This window comes from Erinaceus europaeus, chromosome 9, assembly GCF_950295315.1.
Source record: "Erinaceus europaeus chromosome 9, mEriEur2.1, whole genome shotgun sequence".
NCBI classification, from domain to species: Eukaryota; Metazoa; Chordata; class Mammalia; order Eulipotyphla; family Erinaceidae; genus Erinaceus; species Erinaceus europaeus.
This window is the reverse complement of record NC_080170.1, coordinates 50,005,523-50,024,444: the sequence shown is the minus strand read 5'-3', so window position 1 is coordinate 50,024,444 and position 18,922 is coordinate 50,005,523. Positions and strand designations below refer to the sequence as shown.

Genomic DNA, 18,922 nt, shown 5'->3' with positions numbered 1-18,922 from the left:
TATAAATGCAATGAACTGTTGACCACAATGATCTAACCAGGGGCCCTTATCTATCCATATCTATTTAGTACTGGATAATTCCAAATTTCTTACCTGAAAAGTAACTATAACACAGGAAAATATAATTTGAGAATAGAAGGAAAGAAGAACACATATACAAAAATCTTTGAAATGTCTTTTGCTTTGGAGGAGGGAGAGCCTATAAAGGTAAAAACAAAAATGGCAGTAGGAAATAGAAATAATCTTGAGAAGGAGATGATTTGGGGCAAAGTGTATTTTGAACTAATGCATTCCTACAGTCAATATTCTGAATTTATTTTGGTTGACAGTTTATTGAATAAAAGAAAGGAACAAAAAAAAAGGAGTGGGTTCAATATCAGACCTGCAAACATGATTTGCTTGTATGTGGAATACAGAAAATTGTGACTCATGAACTAGCAACCAATAAAAGATTTTGTGAGAACAATGATAATTATTGCTTGTGTGTATGTGTATGTGTGTATGTGTGTGTGTGTGTATGTGTGTGTTCATATGTGTACACTGAACTTTGGTGATAGGTGAGGAACTATAACCCTGCAACTTAATAATTTTGTAAAACATTATTCAATCATTAATTAAAAATTAAAAGGAGCTTTTCCAAATATTCTTTTTAAAGATTAAAAAAAAATTTGTTTATTCCCTTTTGTTGCTCTTGCTGTTGTATTGTTGTAGTTATTATTGTTATTGATGTCATTGTTGTTGGATAGGACAGAGAGAAATGGAGAGAAGAGGGGAAGACAGAGAGGGGGAGAGAAAGATAGACCCCTGCAGACCTGCTTCACGGCCTGTGAAGTGACTCCCCTGCAGTTGGGGAGCCGGAGGGGGGGGGGGCTCGAACTGGCGGGTCCTTGGGCTTTGCGCCACCTGTACTTAACCCGTTGCGGCACCTACTGACTCCCTCAAAGATTTTTAAAAATATTTATTTATGGGAGTCGGGCGGTGGCGCAGTGGGTTAAGCGCACGTGGCGCAAAGCGCAGGGACCGGCGTTAAGGATCCCGGTTAGAGCCCCCGGCTCCCCACCTGCAGGGGAGTCGCTTCACGGGCGGTGAAGCAGGTCTGCAGGTGTCTATCTTTCTCTCCCCTCTCTCTCTGTCTTCCCCTCCTCTCTCCATTTCTCTCTGTCCTATCCAACAACAAAGCAACGGCAACAATGGCAATAATAACCGCAACGAGGCTGCAACAACTAGGGCAACAAAAAGGGGGAAAGATGGCCTCCAGGGGTGGTGGATTCATGGTGCAGGCACCGAGCCCAGCAATAACCCTGGAGGAAAAAAAAAATTATTTATTTCCTTTTTGTTGCCCTTGTTGTTTTATTGTTGTTGTAGTTATCATTGTTGTTGTTATTGATGTCATTGTTAGGACAGAGAGAAATGGAGAGAGGAGGGGAAGACAGAGAAGGGGAGAGAATAGACACCTGTAGACCTGCTTCACCACCTGTGAAGCAACTCCCCTGCAGGTGGGGAGTGGGGGGGCGGGGGAGGCTTGAACTGGGATCCTTACGCCAGTCCTTGCGCTTTGCGCCATGTGCGCTTAACCCACTGTGCTGCCACCCGACTCCCCTCAAAATACTCTTAAAGCTTTCTAACTTAATTAGTTGATCTGCCTTTGACTTTGCTAACTATGTTTTCTTGTCATAAACTTCCCTTCTCAACAAGTAAGAGAAAAAACAGGCTATGTGAATGAAAAAAGGAGGCATATAACTCTTTTTCTCTCATTAAAATAAAACAAATAAAATGTTTTTTTTTAAAGAAATTGTTTAATTTATACTTTTTTTTTGAAGATTATTAGGGGATAAGTATAAAAATCAAAGTACAGGGGCTGGGTGGTGGAGCACTTGATAGAATAAACATGTTACCATGGGCAGGGACCTGGGTTCAAGGCCCTGGTCCCCTCCAACTGCAGAAGGGAAGCTTCACAAGTAGTCCAGTAGTGCTGATGGTACCTCCTCCCCTCCCTCTTTCTCTTTTTCTTTTTCTTTCCCTCTCTCACTTTTTACCAAAAGCAAAAGGGGGGAAAATGGGCCATTGGATGTTGTGGATTTATAGTGCAGACACTGAGCCCTAGATATAAGCCTGGTGGCAAAAAAATTTCAAAGTACAAAACTAGGTTTGCGAATATTTTTTAACCCCAGATATCCATGCAAGTGTCTATGGTAATATAACACAGCGATGGAGCAAAGTTTAGCTGTATTTCTTGAATTAATTTTTGTCAGTTTGAGAACCTTTCTAAAAGGAATAAGACAATAGATGCCATGTATTATAATGTTGCAGTCACATGTCACTTTTTGTAAGATCCCAAAGTTTATTATTTTTTTTAAGAGAGGAGACTGTTATCAAGAAAAACCAAACATTTGTAATGCCTACTTTTGTTTATAGGTTCAGTGATACTTAAGTTCAGGATTAAAAGAAATTAGTTTTCTTGGCAGAGAGGCAGTGTATTGTCAAAAGCAGCCCACAGGAAGAACCCTTCTGGTGTTTAGTTAGCAAAACATAAACTATCAGATAGAGAAATACTGGGACCTGTTCCCATCACACCTCTCTGAACTTTGGAAGGTCACTATCTCTTAAAACAGCCTTTTCCAATGTTGGACAACTTTGTACATTTGAAAGTTCTCATAATTCCAGGTGTGCTTTCTCGAGGTCATGCCATATCTACTTCATCTCAAGTATTTATTTTTATAAGATTTGTGTATTATTATTTTTATGAAAGAATGAAAAAAAGAAAGAAACTGGAACACTGCTTAGTTCTGACATCAGGTGGTACCACAGTTTACGTCTGAGGCTGCTGGGGCCTCATGTATGCAACTCCTGTGTTCCAACATTGGGTTATCTTCCTCATCCAATCTTAATTTTAATTAATTAATTTTTTGTCATTACTGGGTCTTCAGTGCTCCAGGCTGGTTTTTGAGAGAGAGAGAGGGAGAGAGATGACACAAAGTTTCCTTCAGTAAGGTGAGGGCAGGGCTCAAACTTGTGTCATATACATGGCAAAGTAGCACACAGTCCCAAGTGAGCTCTTTTTGCTGGCCCCAGAACAACTTTTTCAGGTAGAGAGACAGAGACACAGAGAGATATGAGATAGACACCACAGCACTGAAGCTTCCTCTTAAGTGGTGGTGGCTGGTCTTGCTGGATTGCATGACAATTTGTACTTTTGAAAAGGCATGCAGAGCAACTTTGCATTCAGACTCTTAAACAATTCCCCATTGGTTAGGTTGTAGTTTGAACTGCCATGTAAACAATTTGGCTCTTTGCAATGAGAGTCACCTCTGATACCTTGCATACAAATGAGTATACCAGAAGACATAAAATTACTTACTTGTTATGAGGCTCAAGACCATAATTTTCATGGTTAAACCACCGATTCACTTGTTGTTCCATCATCCATTTGAGAACAGTTCGTGGTAGGATATTTTTGAGCATTGAGCTGAATCGAGTGTGAAACATCATATCCCAGGGATAGCCATCTTTAGACATACGACCCATGACCCAGGAACCATGTCTAGTGCTGATAAATACCTGGGAAGCAACAAAGGCATGCAGTTTACATAATGTCATCATTTTTGGGGGGTGGAATCTATTATGTTGGTGATATAATACAAGGAATCATTTACTGTCTGTGACATGTCACATGTATGGCCCTGGAATTTGCTGGAATGTATGGTTTCCAAGATGACTGACCTTAAAGTGGTTTTCTAGATTGTACTATTCAGTAGCAACTTTATTACAAAAGGGAACCCAATGGTATTTATACTGGTAGAGGCAGACTACAGTAGACTTGAGAACTTCATGAGATGTGGAGAAATCCTTGGGCTAATAATAATCACAAAACATCTACTTTTACTGTGTTTATAGTTGTGGATGGGTATCTCTTCAATCCTCTTACTTTGTCCTTCCACCCAAGTCTCCCTTCCTTCCTTTCTTCCTCTCTTTCTTTCTTTCTCTCTTCCTTCTTTCTTACCTTCCTCTCTCCTTTCTTCCTTCCTTCCTTCCTTCCTTTATTTATTTTTCTCTTCCTCCTCCTTCTCTTTTTTCTTCTCACCATTGCTCAACTCTGGTTTGTATTAGTGCTGGGGATTGAACCTGAGACCTCAGAGTCTTAGGCATAAAAGTAGTTTTGCATAATAATTGTGCTATTTCCCCATTCCTAGTTTCTTTTACTTTTGAAAATAACTTGCTCTATTATTCAAAATATATGAGAGAATTTGAGAGAGAGATGGAGAGAGAGAGAGAGAGAGGGAATGAGAGAGAGAGAGAGAGAGAGAACAATACTTGGGCATATGAGATGTTGGGGGATCAAATCTGTGGCCTCAGGCCTGTAAATCCTGTGCTTTACCAACTGAGCTGAGTTATTTCTCCAGCCACTCATTGAACTTTCTTTCTTACTGAAAGTGAACAATTAGAATTCTAGGAAATGTATGATTATAACGGTAATAACTAGATAGGCACAAATATAAGAATCTGTGTATCCCCAGAAGTGGTATAACAAGGAAAATTAGCTTCTCCCCATACTTTACCTTGTTATGCATTCAAATCTCTTTGATACTGTGTTTCCTGTAGTTTTCAAGTGCATACCTGAATCCCCTCTGGTGACTTAAAACATGGAAGTCTGTTGCATAAACCACTAGGTTGTTTCCCCAGCTCCAACTTTCAGATTTTTCTGATATCACACTAAACAACCAATCAGCCATCTAACTAACCAATCAAACAACCAACCACCTAATCAATGAGCTGACTACTGAGTAGTAGAGTCTTGATTATATATTTGAGATTTTGCCATATGTCCCTCCCCTTCTGTCTGCTCTGTGATCCCAAGTAAACAGAGAGCTTTGCACCTGATTTGCCTTCTTACTCAGCTCCACAGCAATATCTGAGGCTGAGTTTCCTATTCCAATCACCAGTACACGTTTTCCTTCAAATCCTTCCGGGTGCTTGTACTGGCGACTGTGGAAATACTGGCCTTTGAACCTCTCAATACCTGTAGTGGGAAAGAAAAGAGAAGTCTATGAAGAATGTCAGGTTAAATTTCAATAACACTGATTGCTTTCCAGAATCAACCATTTATTCTGCTTCTTCTCTTCTTAAGGGGTTTCAGTAGCAGGACCAATTGACAAAACTGAAGCATAGAGCACATAAGAAATAGTTTTTACTTAGGCCTAGATACTCTCCTCACCCACTTCCTATTTCATTCCTCTCAATCACTCCAAGGCCAATGTTGCCGGGACAAAGTAAGGACTACAAAAGTTGGATAAGGGCAAGATACTGGCATACTTTAATGATGGCCCTTTTGGTCACTACCAGGCTATTTCATCATCAGAAGGCCTAGTCAGGGAATCCTGGGATTCCCACATAGACTTGATGGGCCTAGACCTCTAACAGATCCCTCTCTCCACTTTCACTGGTCATATCCTTCAGGAACAACATAGTGGACCCTCTTATGGGTCTGTACAGGACCTCACCCTCAATGTGGGTCAATAATGGTAAGGACTACCCCATTCTCCTAAGGGAGGTTGGGTCAAAATACTCTGCACTCGAGGAAGATAGGTCCTGCAATGAATGCAGCTTAGAAAGTTCCTAGCTATGATCACAGAATGTAAACTCATACCTACAGGGATACAGAGATTACACAGGCTCCTGTGCTGAATATGGGCTCCAGATCAAATTGATGCGGTTCACAGTTAACAATATTTATATACTTTTCCCATATTTGGGAGCTATTTTCTTCCCTGACCCAGCTTTCTAGTCCTGTTTCCAACTCTGACACTATCTCCCCAGACAATAACCTGGGTCCACCAGCATATTAGCTGTCAGGAGCATGAAAAAAACTAGTAAAGTCATGGGCCCCTTGGAATATACCTAAAATAGACCTATGAGCTTTTCCAAAATGAAGACCCCAAATCTCATCTGCTATATTCTTGTTTTTAGGTTCTTAATCATTACACAATCTGTTCTGCTTTATAATTGAAAATAAAGCCAACAAGTTGCAGATGCTACCATGCTGCCAACCTGACTTCACAGGACAGATGATCTCACCTATCTACCCTGGAACCCCACCTCTCCAGAGCCCTATCCAACTAGGGAAAGATAGAAACAGGCTGGGAGTATGGATTGACCTGCCAACACCTATGTCCAGTGGAGAAGCAGTTACAAAAACCAAACCTTCCACCTTCTGCACTCCATAATCATCCTGGGTTCATGATGCCAGAGGGATAAAGAAACAGGGAAGCTTCCAATGGAGGGGATAGGATATGGAACTCTTGTGGTGGGAACTGTGTGGAATTGTATCCCTCTAAACTTATGGTCTTGTTGTTGACCATTATTAAATCAATAAAAAGAAAAAAAAAGAAATGTTAGGTAAAGCATCTGGTACGGGATCATGGAGTTGATTTCAGAAGCTATAGCTTTTTTTTCAGAGAAATATTGGTTTTGACTAAAAGAGCAGTCAGATGCTGGCTTCTGATTAAGCATTGTCCTATTTTTAACTGTCCAGGATACTTTAACGTCTTATAGCATATAGCATATGCTTTAATTTTTTTCTTAAACATATGTATTATTATTAGAATATATTTTATTTTGCAAAAGCAAGCCCAAACTAAGCAAACTCAAAAGAGACACATAAAAGTTGATGGCTAGTTTCCACACTATAGTAAGTCAGTAGTTCACTGATAAATTTCTTTGAAATTACTCATCACTCTTGCCTGGATTGACTTGTATATAAGTAAGGTACTTAAAGAGTTCACAGTTGGGAAATTAACAGTTGTTTCAATATTATCTCTATCCCTGAGTTGAAGTACAGTGGCTGTTAAAGCCTCTTTTGTTCTTTTTCTTCTCTGTAGGCTATGGGAGTCTGAGGGTTTTTAAACTATAAGTAGGCTTCTTAGCTTAATTACTCAATCAATTGCATTTTGTTTGCCTTAGGCAAGTCTTTTCCGTTCAGCAGTCTTTTTGTTTCTTTGAAATAACCTTCTCTGTGTCTTTTCCCAGGAACTTTTGGCTTCATTAAAATATTCTGATGGGTTGCTTGAAAGAACTTTCAGTGATTAGTTCAAAAAGTGTTGTCCCTTAGCCAACAAAATTAACATCATCTGGGAATTGTTAAAAATGGAAATTCTGGGGGCCAGGTGGCAGCACAGTGCAAGAAGCACAAGGACCTGGACAAAGATCCCAGTTCAAGCACCTGGCTCCCCATCTGGGGGGGGGGGTCATTTCACAAATGGTGAAGCAGGTCTGCAGGTATCTTTCTATCCCCCTCTCTGTCTTCCCCATCTCTCTCAGTTTCTCTTTGCCCTTTGCAACAACAACGACAAAGATAAACAACAAGGGCAACAAAAAGGGAAAAAAACAGCCTTCAGGAATAGTGGACTCATAGTGCAAGCCCCAGCAATAACCTTGGAGGCAAAAAAAAAAAAAAAAAAAGCAAATTCTTCAGAGACCTACCCCACTAGGGAAAGATAGAGACAGGCTGGGAGTATGGATTGACCTGTCAACGCCCATGTCCAGCAGAGAAGAAATTATAGAAGCTAGACCTTCCACCTTCTGTACCCCATAAATAATTTTGGTCCATAATCCCAGAAGGATAATGAATAGGGAAGCTTCCGATAGAGGGGATGGGTTACAGAGTTCTGATGGTGGAAAGTGTGTGGAGTTTTACCCCTCTTATCCTATGGTCTTGTCAATCATTATTAAATCAATAAAAAATGCAAATTCTCAACTTCAAGAGTTTAGGATTACTGAGTTGTAAAATCCAAGGGGGTAAAGCCTTGTGGCTGGAAAATCCCTGCAGATGATTCTATTCAAGGACCTCTGTTGGGAGCCTCTCATTTTTCTAGATACAGCTTTTCCTTTTTTCTTTTCTTTTCTTTTTTTTTTTTTTTTTTTAAATATTTTTATGTTATTTATTATTGGATAGAGACAGAGAGAAATTGAGAGGGTAAGGGGAGGTAGAGAGGGAGAGAAACAGAGACACCTACAGCCCTGCTTCACCACTTGTGAAGCTTTCCCCCTGCAGGTGGGGACCAGGGGCTTAAACCTGGGTCCTTGCGCACAGTAATGTGTGTGCTCAACCAGGTACACCACCACCTGGCCCCATAGATACAGCTTTTTCTTATTACCATGCTCCCTCTGCTTGCCAGCTCAGACTGCATGTAAAGAATCAAATCTCCTCTCCCCCTCAGCCTCACCTGGAAATGACCCCAGCGGGATGTGGGGGATTATGTGATGGCCACTGCAAACCATCACGGCATCAAACACCTTGCTGTGCTCCTGGCCGTCTCTCTGAGTGACCACTTCCCACTGGCCAGAGGACGAGAAATCTGGGCGCCTTTTCACACTGATGACGAGGGTCTTAGAGGAACATAGAGAAAGCATCAATGATAATTACTCTGATGGACATTAGCAGTACCTATAGTATTCACCATGCCCACAGATAAGTAAGTCATTTAACTATAATTTTACCATCAATGTCATTATCACTTAATCATTTAAGTTCAACAGATGATCATTTAATGTATATGTTCCATAGTACCAGAGGCAAGATAATAATTTTGTGGGTTTCCCATCATGCACTTACTACGATTATTATTATTTTTGCTACGTGGGTTATCACTGGGGCTTAGTGTCTGCATGATGACTCCAATGTTTCCAACAGGTATTTTTTTTCCCTTTTCTTTGTTAGAGAGTGAGAACCAGAGAGAAAGAGAGACAAAAGCAGAGGCATAAGTAGTACTACTTCATTGCTCTTGAAGCTTTCCCTCTGAAGCTGAGGACTGGTGATTCCGACCTGTAATTGACATATACCATGGAACCTGATACATAGAATGTGGAAAGGTAAGCTCAGTCTCCCCAATACCTGACACCCTTAATTTGTTGCAGTACTTCGAGCATGATACTTGAGCATGATAGTGTGTGTGCTTTACCAAATGTACCACCACACCTACCAGGTCTGCCTGCTCCCCCCCCCACTTTTTTTTTTTTTTTGCCTCCAGGGTTATCACTGAGGTTCGGTGCCTGCACTATGCCTCCACTGCTCCTGGAGGCCATTTTTTCCATTTGTGTTGCCCTTGTTGTTGTTGTTGTTGTTATTGTTATTGTTGTTGGATAGAACAGAGAGAAATGGAGAGAGGAGGGGAAGACAGAGAGGGGGAGAGAAAGCCACCTGCAGATCCACTTTACCATTTGTAAAGTGATTCCCCTGCAGACGGTGAGCTGGAGGCTCAAACCAGGATCCTTCCAAGGTCCTTGCACTTTATACCATGTGTGCATAAACCAGTGCTACCACCCGGCCCCCAGCCCCTCCCCAAGAATACAATACCTGGAATTGAATATACTTTAAAAGATCAAACTTCTTGGCAAAAATCCTGAAGTATTCCAAGAGTTTAGAATTGTGTAGAAAGTTTGGGAAATCTTCAGGCATTGGAAAGTCACTGAAACAGGACATTTCTTTGCTGGTGTTTGTAATGACAGATTGGTAGATACTCGCCCGGCCATCTTCAACACTTTCCTAAAGTGTCCAATGAAAGAGTGATAATCATATGTTAGAACATTCTTTGGTTTTTGTTTTTTATTCTTTGGGATCTTTCCATATGTGATGTGATTCTCTGACATTGCAATGCTGTGGCTGAAAGGTTGGGATTAAGATATGTAGACTGTATGTCACATAACCCCAATTGGACTACTGTTGTTAAAATTCGTAGGCTCTAGCTGGCTGGGCTAGCTTCACGGGCGGGTAACAGAGACGACCAGAGACATACGGCTGGGCAGGGAAGCTGTATTTCTTTAGTCAGGAACAACGATTCATAAACTAAACCGAACTAATCACCAGACAGAACTCTGCTGCCTCTTTCCCCATGGCGGCGGCGTCAGCACTCTCTCTTACTCTGTAACTCTGGAACCCTCTCTCTGGAACCCTCGGGGTTCCCAGGGGCGGGGCCAAGCGGGGTGCGAAACTAACAGGACTGATCCAATTCTCTTGGCGGGGGAGAACTAGAACCCAATGTAAAGCATACAACAGACTACCTTAGGTTCTTCTGGTGTTGCCCACCGAAAGGCCCTTGTCACTTGTGGGGGAGGAGGCTTGGGAGAAGGAAAATCCTCATTTGGCACATTCCAAGCATCTACCCTTTAAAAATCAGTCACTGTGAAAGGGAGTCACCTTCTAAAATCCTCACTGGGAAGTCTATACCTACCTTCTACCCACTTAAACAATAAACCTTAGGGAGCTGGTAGGAGAACATAAGAGAGTTCCAATTAAAATTAATACTTTGGGGGTGGTGGTGGTGCACCTGGTTGAGCACACATGTTGCAATGCTCAAGGACCAGAGTTCGAGCCCCCGGTCCCCACTTGTAGGGGGAAAGCTTTGCAAGTGGTGAAGTTGTGTTGCAGGTGTCTCTCTGTCTCTCTGTCATCCCTCCCCTCAATTTCTGGCTGTTTCTATCCAGTAAATAAAGCTAATAAAAAAAGCCATGATTCACTTAAAAAATTAATACTTTGGGGTTTTCACATACTGATTATACTTCCTTCAAGATTAGACTCGATGCTTTATGCAAAGCAACCCTCTATAAGTGATAAGGGCAAAAAGCACTAGTACTGATCACACAGATTTTTAGGTGATTAGAATTTGATGTGTTATTATTAACTACAAGCTAAGTATTAAAATACAAAAAAAGGAGTTTTACTAGAATATGAAGTGGTTTCTATTTCATACATAAGAGCGTGTGCTCTACACATAAATGATAGCCCTTTGCGTCACTACCAGGCCACCCCATCATCTGGTGCCCTAGCCAGGGAATCCTTGGATTTCCACATAGATATGATGAGCCTAGACCCCCTAATAGATTCATCTCTCCAGCACACTAGTCACATTCATAAGGAACATCATCATAAGCTCTCTTGTGGGCCGCTACAGGACTTTGCCCTCAATGCAGAACAGCAATAGTAGAGACTACCTTACACTCCGAAAGGAGGCTGGGTCATCCTACTCTGCCATTTGAGGAAGATTGGTTTTGATATGAGTGCAGCCCAGAATGTTCCTAGCTGTCCACCATGAACTGTGAGCTCAGACTGACAGGGGCGCAGAGGTTATAACAGGCTCCTGTGCTAAACATGAATAGATATGAGCCCTAGATCAGATCAGTGGGGTTTACAGTTAACGGTATTTAAATACTTTCCTTATATATGGAAGCTACTCTCTGCCCTGATCTAGCTTTCTAGTCCTATTCTCAACTTTGATACTATCTTCCCAGATAATAATTTTAGCCCACCTACAGGTTAGCTATTTGCTCAGGCAAAAACTACTAAAGTCGTGGGCTCCTTGGAATATACCTAATATAGACTGTCAGGCTTCTTTATATATGAAGACCCTTAGTTCCATCTGCTATATTCTTTTTTTTTCCCCCTTTTGTTGCCCTTGTTGTAGCTTTGTTGTGGCTATTATTATTGCCCTTGTTAACGCAATTCGTTGTTGGATAGGACAGAGAGAAATGGAGAGAGGAGGGGAAGACAGAGAAGGGGAGAGAAAGATAGACACCTGCAGACCTGCTTCACCGCCTGTGAAGCGACTCCCCTGCAGGTGGGGAGCCGGGGCTCGAACCGGGATCCTTACGCTGGTCCCTGCGCTTTGCGCCACATGCGCTTAACCCACTGCGCCACCGCCCAACCCCCCATCTGCTATATTCTTACCTTTAGGTTCCTGATTATTAAAACAATTTATCCTGCTTTATATCTTACTGCTTTTCAGCCACCAAGTTGCAGATGCTACCATGATGCCATCCTGACCTCCTTAGGCAGACAACCTCACCAATATGTCCTGGAACCTCATCTCCCTAGAGCCCTATCTCACAAAGGAAAAATAGAAAAAGGCTGGGGGTATGGATCAACCTGCCAACAACTATGATCAGTGGAGAATCAATTACAGAATCCAGAAATTCCACCTTTTGTACCCCATAAAGAATCTTGGTCCATACTCCCAGAGGGATAAAGAATAGGGAAGCTTCCAGTGGAGGGGATGGGATACAGAACTCGGGTGGTGGGAATTATATAGAATATATATATACCTCTCTTAGCCTACAATCTTGTTAATCATTTTAATTCACTAGTTAAAAAAAGTAGAAACCTAAAAAAAAGTTTTTGCTCTGAACCTTGCATAAATAAAGTACAGTATTTTTATTTTCGAATACTAACTTCAAATTGCATAATACTAAAGTCAAACTGATGTGTGGATCATTTCCAGATGCTTCAGAATGACTGAACATAATGTTCTTGGCAATAGAACGTTTGAATCCTTATCTAACCAAGTTCTCTTTCAACATGGGAAATAGAAGAATTGTAGGAGCTGGAGAGATAACACAGTGGGTAGGAATACCACATGGGAATATCATAACACCGAATACTCTGGTATTGTAGTCTCTCTCTCTTTCTCTCTCTGATAGTCAACCTGAGTGAAAAATTTGCCTGGGAGTCATGAAGTCATAAATATGGGACTAGGAGAGAGAGATAAGGGAAAGAGGTAGATAGATATATAGGGAAGTAGATTTATATTGAGTACACCTATTTCTGGGAAAAGTGCTTCTTATAATTACCCACTCCTTACAGTTTCCAAAGCTGAACCTAGAGGGTGCTGGAGAGCCTTTGGGAACGATTGAACATCCTTTGAACTAGGTAGGGGACTAAGATTCTTACATGTTAACTTGTCACCACTGAATGAGTTAATCGATGATACAAGGATGGTGTGGAAATATAGACATGAAAGACTATCTTGTCTTAAAAATGAATTCTTGATAATAGAAGTGTGAAGAAGCAGTGTCCTGGGAGGGTGTGTGGAGGCTCCAGTTCATTTCAGCATCTCCTTTCTCTGACTGCCCAGTCTCCTTTTAGCCCAGACACTCATATTGTGCCATTAGCAGTCTGCAAAGTATTGCTTGGAGTATTTTTTACTCAGAAGGGAGTTTTTTTTGTCTCCTTTAGGTAGAGAAAATTATTCATATTTTTTAAAAAAATATTTAAAATATTTATTTATTCCCTTTTGTAGCCCTTGTTTTTTTATTGTTGTAGTTATTATTGTTGTTGTTATTGATGTTGTCATTGTTGGATAGGACAGTGAGAAATGGAAAGAGGAGGGGAAGACAGAGACGGGGAGAGAAAGATAGACACCTGCAGACCTGCTTCACTGCCTGTGAAGTGACTTCCCTGCTGGTGGGGAGCCAGGGGCTTGAACCAGGATCCTTATGTCGGTCCTTGTGCTTTGAGCCACATGTGCTTAACCCATTGCGCTATCGCCTGACTCCCCATATTTTTCTTTTTCTAAAGTATTTTTATTTGTTTATTGGGTAGAAACATAGAGAAATTGAGAGGGGGGAGGAGATAGAGAGGGAGAGAGACAGAGAGACACCTGCATCCCTGCTTCACCACTCATGAGACTTTCCTTCTACAGGTGAGGACCAGGGGCTTGAACCTGGGTCCTGGTGCAATGTAATGTAAGTACTTAACCAAGTGCAACACTGCCTGGCTTTGATATTGTTTTACAGCACAGAGTTTTAAGAGAGATTTGAAATGTGATATTGTTACAGATTCCAGGGAACTACATATTTAACTATTTTATATCAAATAAGGCTCAATTAAGTCATAGTTTAATCTATCTTTTTTCTAACCCATAAGGTGTCTCTAATTCTGAAATTTTAGAAAAATAAAAATAAAACAAATATTTTGGGGGGCAAAAAATCCTTTCCTGGAGTTCATCAAATTTTCATCTTTCTCTCTTTTTTCTTTCTTTCTTTCTTTCTTTCTTTCTTTCTTTCTTTCTTTCTTTCTTTCTCCTTACTTCTTTCCTTCCTTTCCACCAGGTTTATTGCTGAGGCTCTACACCTAATAAATTACTTTCAGCATGCTCTTATTTATTTTTAGATAGATAGAGACTAAAAGAGAGGGAAGGAGAGAGAGAGAGAGAAAAGAGGGGTGGGGAGAGAGAAGCATTGCAGCATTGCCCCACCATTTGTAAAACTTCTCCTTACAGGTTCTTCTGTGCAGTGACTAGGTCAAACCTAGGTCCTCAACATGGTAGAGTGTGTGTTCTATGGGATGAGCTATCTTCTGACTTGCTTAAATGCTAATTTTTGATAAACTTCATAAAATAACTCCTCTCTCTAGCTGTCAAATTAGTGATGATCAAATAATGGAGAGTAGGGGGCAAGTGGTGAAGCAGTGCTGCTGGTGTCTTTCTCCCTCTCTATCTCCCCCACTCTCTCGATTTCTGGCTGTCTCTACATAATAAATAAAGATAAAAAAGAGTAGGCTTTTTGATATTAAATCCCAAATCAGGTAGTAAAATGAAATAGTACATTTATTATTAGGTAAAAATGTTATAATTTCATATTTCTTTTTTTAATACTTTATTTTTGAGAGAGATGCAGAGAGAGAGAGAGAAACAAACAGAGGGAGAGAGACAAAGAGAAACACCAGAGCACTGCTCAGCTCTGGTTTATGGTGGTACAGGGGATTGAACCTGGGATTTAGGAGCCTCAGGCATGAGAGTCTGTTTGCATAACCATTATGCTATCTCCCCTGCCCAATTTCACATTTCTTTCTTAGGTTAAAATATCAACTTGGATTGGGGAGGGGAGAAATTCCAAATGGTGGGGGTCAGGCTATAGTGAGGCGGGTTAAGCACACATGGCAAGGAGCCTGGTTTGAGCCCCTGGCTCCTCACCTGCAGGGGGGTTGCTTCGTAAGCGGTGAAGCAGGTCTTCAGGTGTCTTTCTCTCTCCCTCTCTGTCTTCTCCTTCTTTCTTCATTTTTCTCTGTCCTATCTGGCAACAATGACATCAATAACAACAATAATAATAATCACAACAATGATAAAAACAAGGACAACAAAAAGGAAAATAAATAAATAAATAAAATATTGAAAAAAAATCCAAATAGAATGAATCTGAAAGATAGGAATATGCACCTTCTATCACTCAGGCAAGTCTACAATGATCCTAATGACCCCTAGTTAGGAATGAGCATGGCCTTAGCTTTTTTCATCTATTTATTTATTTATCTTTTTTTTCTTTTATAGAATTCTCAGGTCCATAGTATGGTCCATAGTACGGTCCATAGTACAGTTATCATATTCATCACTGAGTATGTTTGGGTAGTTGAATGAATAGCTTTTGTTACTTGGGATTTTTGTAGTGTTTGCCTAGTTTGTCTCATAGCACATTTTTGTTAGGAAGAGATTTTTAGGCTGGAGAGACAGAGAGGGAGAGAGATAGAGAGACATTTGCAGCTCTCCTTTACCACTTGTGAAGTTTTCCCCCTGCAGGTGGGGGCCAGGGGCTTGAACCCAGGTTCTTGAGTACTCTAATGTGTGCACTTAACCAGGTGCACCACCACTCAGTCCCGGGACTCAATACTTAAAAAAAACAATTATTTATAAAATAAAAATATTGGCACTTTTAAGAAAGCTTAAAGGTGATTTTTAAAATCTTATTTACTTGATAGATATAGCCCGAAGTTGAGAGGAAGGGGGAGACAGAGAGGGAGAGAGACAGACACACCTGCAAACCTGCTTCACCACTTGTGAAGCTTTTTCCCTGCAGGTGGGGACTGGGGACTTGAACACTGTAACATGTGTGCTCAACCAGGTGTGCCACCACCCAGCCCCCTTAAAGGTGTTTTATAGTCATTTATATTTGATAAGTCCAGTGTCTTTTTTTTTTTTTTTTTAAAAACCCCTTTGATCTGAGATTCAGTTTGAATTGGCTGCTAGGTATCCTTCTCAATCCCTAAGTGGTCAGTTGGTGGGGAAAGTCCTTTGAGGTGGGGGGAGGGGATCTCTGCTGACATGAATCAGCTTTTTACATACTCAGAACTTGCAATTTCTATCGGGAACATTCTCATCTATTTTGCTTTTCCACTGAGAGCTACCTGGTCCAGACTCTTAAAGCTCTTGGTCTTTGAGTTTGGAGCTGAAACTTTTGTTCCACCATTAATTAATTAATTACGACTAGAATACCACTCAGCTCTGGCTACTGGTGCAGAGGGCAGTGACTTTATCAGGTTCTGTAGAACTGCATGAAGTCATTCTGTTCAAAGATGCTTAGAGAACTCCACAGTGAAGCTCAATGACAGCTTTGACTCAGTCTGCAATAGCAGTGCAACCTGTTCAAGAAGGAAGATGCCACTTACTTTGAACCTCCATAGCCCACCAATATCTTCAGTTCTCTCGAAGCAGGTGGGCTCGAGCCCCTCATCCACACAGCACTTCAGGGAAATCAGGCCACTGACCCCAGCTCCAATCACTGCCACTGTCTTCACCATGGTCTCCTGCAAGAAGTTCATCAGCAGATGTAATCCAGTGTAAACAATCTTACCGAGTGGTCAGATACTCATCATGTTTGAACTCTGTAGCAATGGTCATTTAACTGGCAGTTCTAACGGAATAAAACTCATCCCTAATCAAGTCTCACTTTCCTCTGTCATTTGAGAGGCTCTAAACTGGCTCCTAGACTCCATCTGTGGCTTCTCTTAATATTTAAAACCAAATCATTAACAAAGTCAAAAGATTCAATTACACAATTGGAGACATACCAAAGGCTCCATTCTTTGGAGTGCTGAGATTTTCCTTTCTATAAGCCTTCAGTCTTACCTTTGGTTTTGCTTGACTTTGGGTTCTGGCTCTGAGGGAGAATGAGGTTCTCTGATGATTGTGAGCTGGGAGGAAGTGAGAGCAGTTTAAGAACTGAAGGAGGCTGTGAGAAATGGGAGAAGCATTTCCTTCTTCAACCTCCTGCCAACCTAAATTCCAAGGACGTTGTTAGGAGTCTTGAAATTACACAAGAAGTTTATATTTTGAAGTCTAGGGGATAGAATGTCTCTACATACCATCTATCTGTCTATCTATCTATCTATCTATCTATCTATCTATCTATCTATCTATCTATCTAACCATACCAAGTCTATTATACAAAGTCTAAATATCCCTCTGAAAGTGAAGGTACCAAGGCCCATTAGTAAGTTAGCAAATAGTGCTGTTGAGGATGTGAAGAATTAACTCTGAGACACTTGAGAATCAAAACTGGTGCAGCCTCTATGGAAAACAGTATGGAGCGTATTTTCACAAATGAAAAATGGAAATACCTTATGATATAATACAATAATACCATTCCTAGGCATATATCTCAAGGACAGAAAAACACTATTTCATATATATATATATATATATGTGTGTGTGTGTGTGTGTGTGTGTGTGTGTGTTCATAGCTGCATTATTCACAATCCACAAAATATGGCATTGACCTAAATGCCTACTGATGGATGACTAGATAAAGATGCTCTGTGATACATATTAAATGGAACACTACTTTCAATTTAATAAGATGATATTGTAGAGAATTGGAAAACATAAACTTCCCAAAGAAAGAGAGAGAGAGGAAGAAAAGAAAGCAAGAGATAAAGAAAGAAAGGAAGAGAGAAAGGGAAAAAATAGTCACATTCTCTCTAAGACTGTGAGAACCATGGCAGTTATCACTGGGGCCATTCCCCACCCCACCCTCCATTTTATTGGATAGGACAGAGAGACACTGAGAGAGGAGGAGGATATAGAGAGGGAGAGAGAAAGACACCTGCCGAACTGCTTCACTGCTTGTGAAGTGTCCCTGCTGCAGGTGAGGAGCAGGGGCTTGTACCTGTGTTCTTGAGCGGGTTCTTGTGCATAGTACTATGTGCGCTTAACTGAGTGTGCCACAGTTGTGGGAATTGACAGTTGTTTCAATAGTATTACAGGCCTCTCCCCACCTGCTGCTTCAGATTCTGAGGGCAGTATCAATGGAGATTCACAGTTGCATTTGGTGAGTCTTAGGGGAGTCCTCTCCTCCCTTAAGCCATCTTTTTGGTGGTGAAAGAGACTGGAGTTGGTGTCTCAACTGGTAAACTGCAGGACTGTTACCAGCCACGTAATCTCTCCCTAGGCTCCTCTCTGTCCATGAGCCACACGTGTTTGCCCTTACCGGTGATTTGGTGGCTTCCTGAAGTTGTTCTAGTCCTGTCTTGTTGCTGTCCCAGGTCCTTTGGTATTCCTAATTGACCCAGGAGAGGAGAGGAGAGGAGAGAAACATAGCTGCTACTGCTACATAGCCCCGCCTCTGGAAGTTTTTTGCCCCTGTTGTTTTATTGTTGTAGTTATTATTGTTGTTATTGATGTTGTTGTTGTTGGATAGGACAGAGAGAAATCGAGAGAGGAGGGGAAGACAGAGAGGGGGAGAGAAAGATAGACACCGATAGACCTGCTTCACCACTTGTGAAGCTACTTCCCTGCAGGTGGGGAGCTGGGGGCTCAAACTGAGATCCTTATGCTGGGTCCTTGTGCTTTGCACCATGTGTACTTAACCTGCTGCACTACCACCTGACTCCCTCTCTTTCTTTCTTTGCCTCAAGGGTTATAGCTGGAGCTCCATGCCATCACTATAAATCCACTGCTCCTGGTGGCTTTTTTTTCCTTCCGTTTTATTGGCTAGGACAGAAAGAAATTGAGAGAGGAGAGAGAGAGAGAGAGAGAGAGAGAGAGAGAGAGAGAGAGAGAGAGAAAGACATCTGCAGACTTGCTTCACCACCTGTGGAGCACCCTTTTGCAGGTGGGGAGCTGAGGTGGGGCTCAAACACATGTCTTTGAGCATATCCTTGTGCTTAGTACTATGTGAGCTTAACTGGGTGAGCCATCGTCAGACCTTGTGACAGACTTTCTAAATGTTGCAGACACAGCAATGAACAAAAGAAACCAGATTTCTTGTGTTTGAAGAGTTTGCTTTCAAGTGAAGGGAGTCAGATAAGTAATCTATAAACAAAATGCACTAGCAGATGGTCATGAGTCCTCTGAAGAAAATAAGCAGAGGAGTGAGCTCTGGAGGA

The 18,922-nt window shown here is 41.3% G+C and overlaps 1 protein-coding gene across 2 annotated transcripts in view; it reads right to left on the bottom strand.

Moving 5' to 3' along the window:
- FMO2 (flavin containing dimethylaniline monoxygenase 2) overlaps positions 1 to 16,749 on the bottom strand; it is a 36,249-nt gene extending 19,500 nt beyond the window's left edge. The window contains exons 1-6 of one of the 2 annotated variants that reach the window (XM_007525201.3): positions 16,665 to 16,749; positions 16,205 to 16,342; positions 9,350 to 9,538; positions 8,220 to 8,382; positions 4,875 to 5,017; positions 3,359 to 3,558 (exon numbers count right to left, since the gene is read on the bottom strand). In XM_007525201.3, coding sequence (XP_007525263.2) covers positions 3,359 to 3,558; positions 4,875 to 5,017; positions 8,220 to 8,382; positions 9,350 to 9,538; positions 16,205 to 16,336 — 827 coding nt within the window. In that variant the 5' untranslated portion in view covers positions 16,337 to 16,342; positions 16,665 to 16,749. Of the gene's footprint in view, positions 1 to 3,358; positions 3,559 to 4,874; positions 5,018 to 8,219; positions 8,383 to 9,349; positions 9,539 to 16,204; positions 16,343 to 16,606 lie in introns of both variants that reach the window. The other variant, XM_060197871.1, reaches the window with a different exon arrangement.
- Positions 16,750 to 18,922: the final 2,173 nt, after the last annotated feature.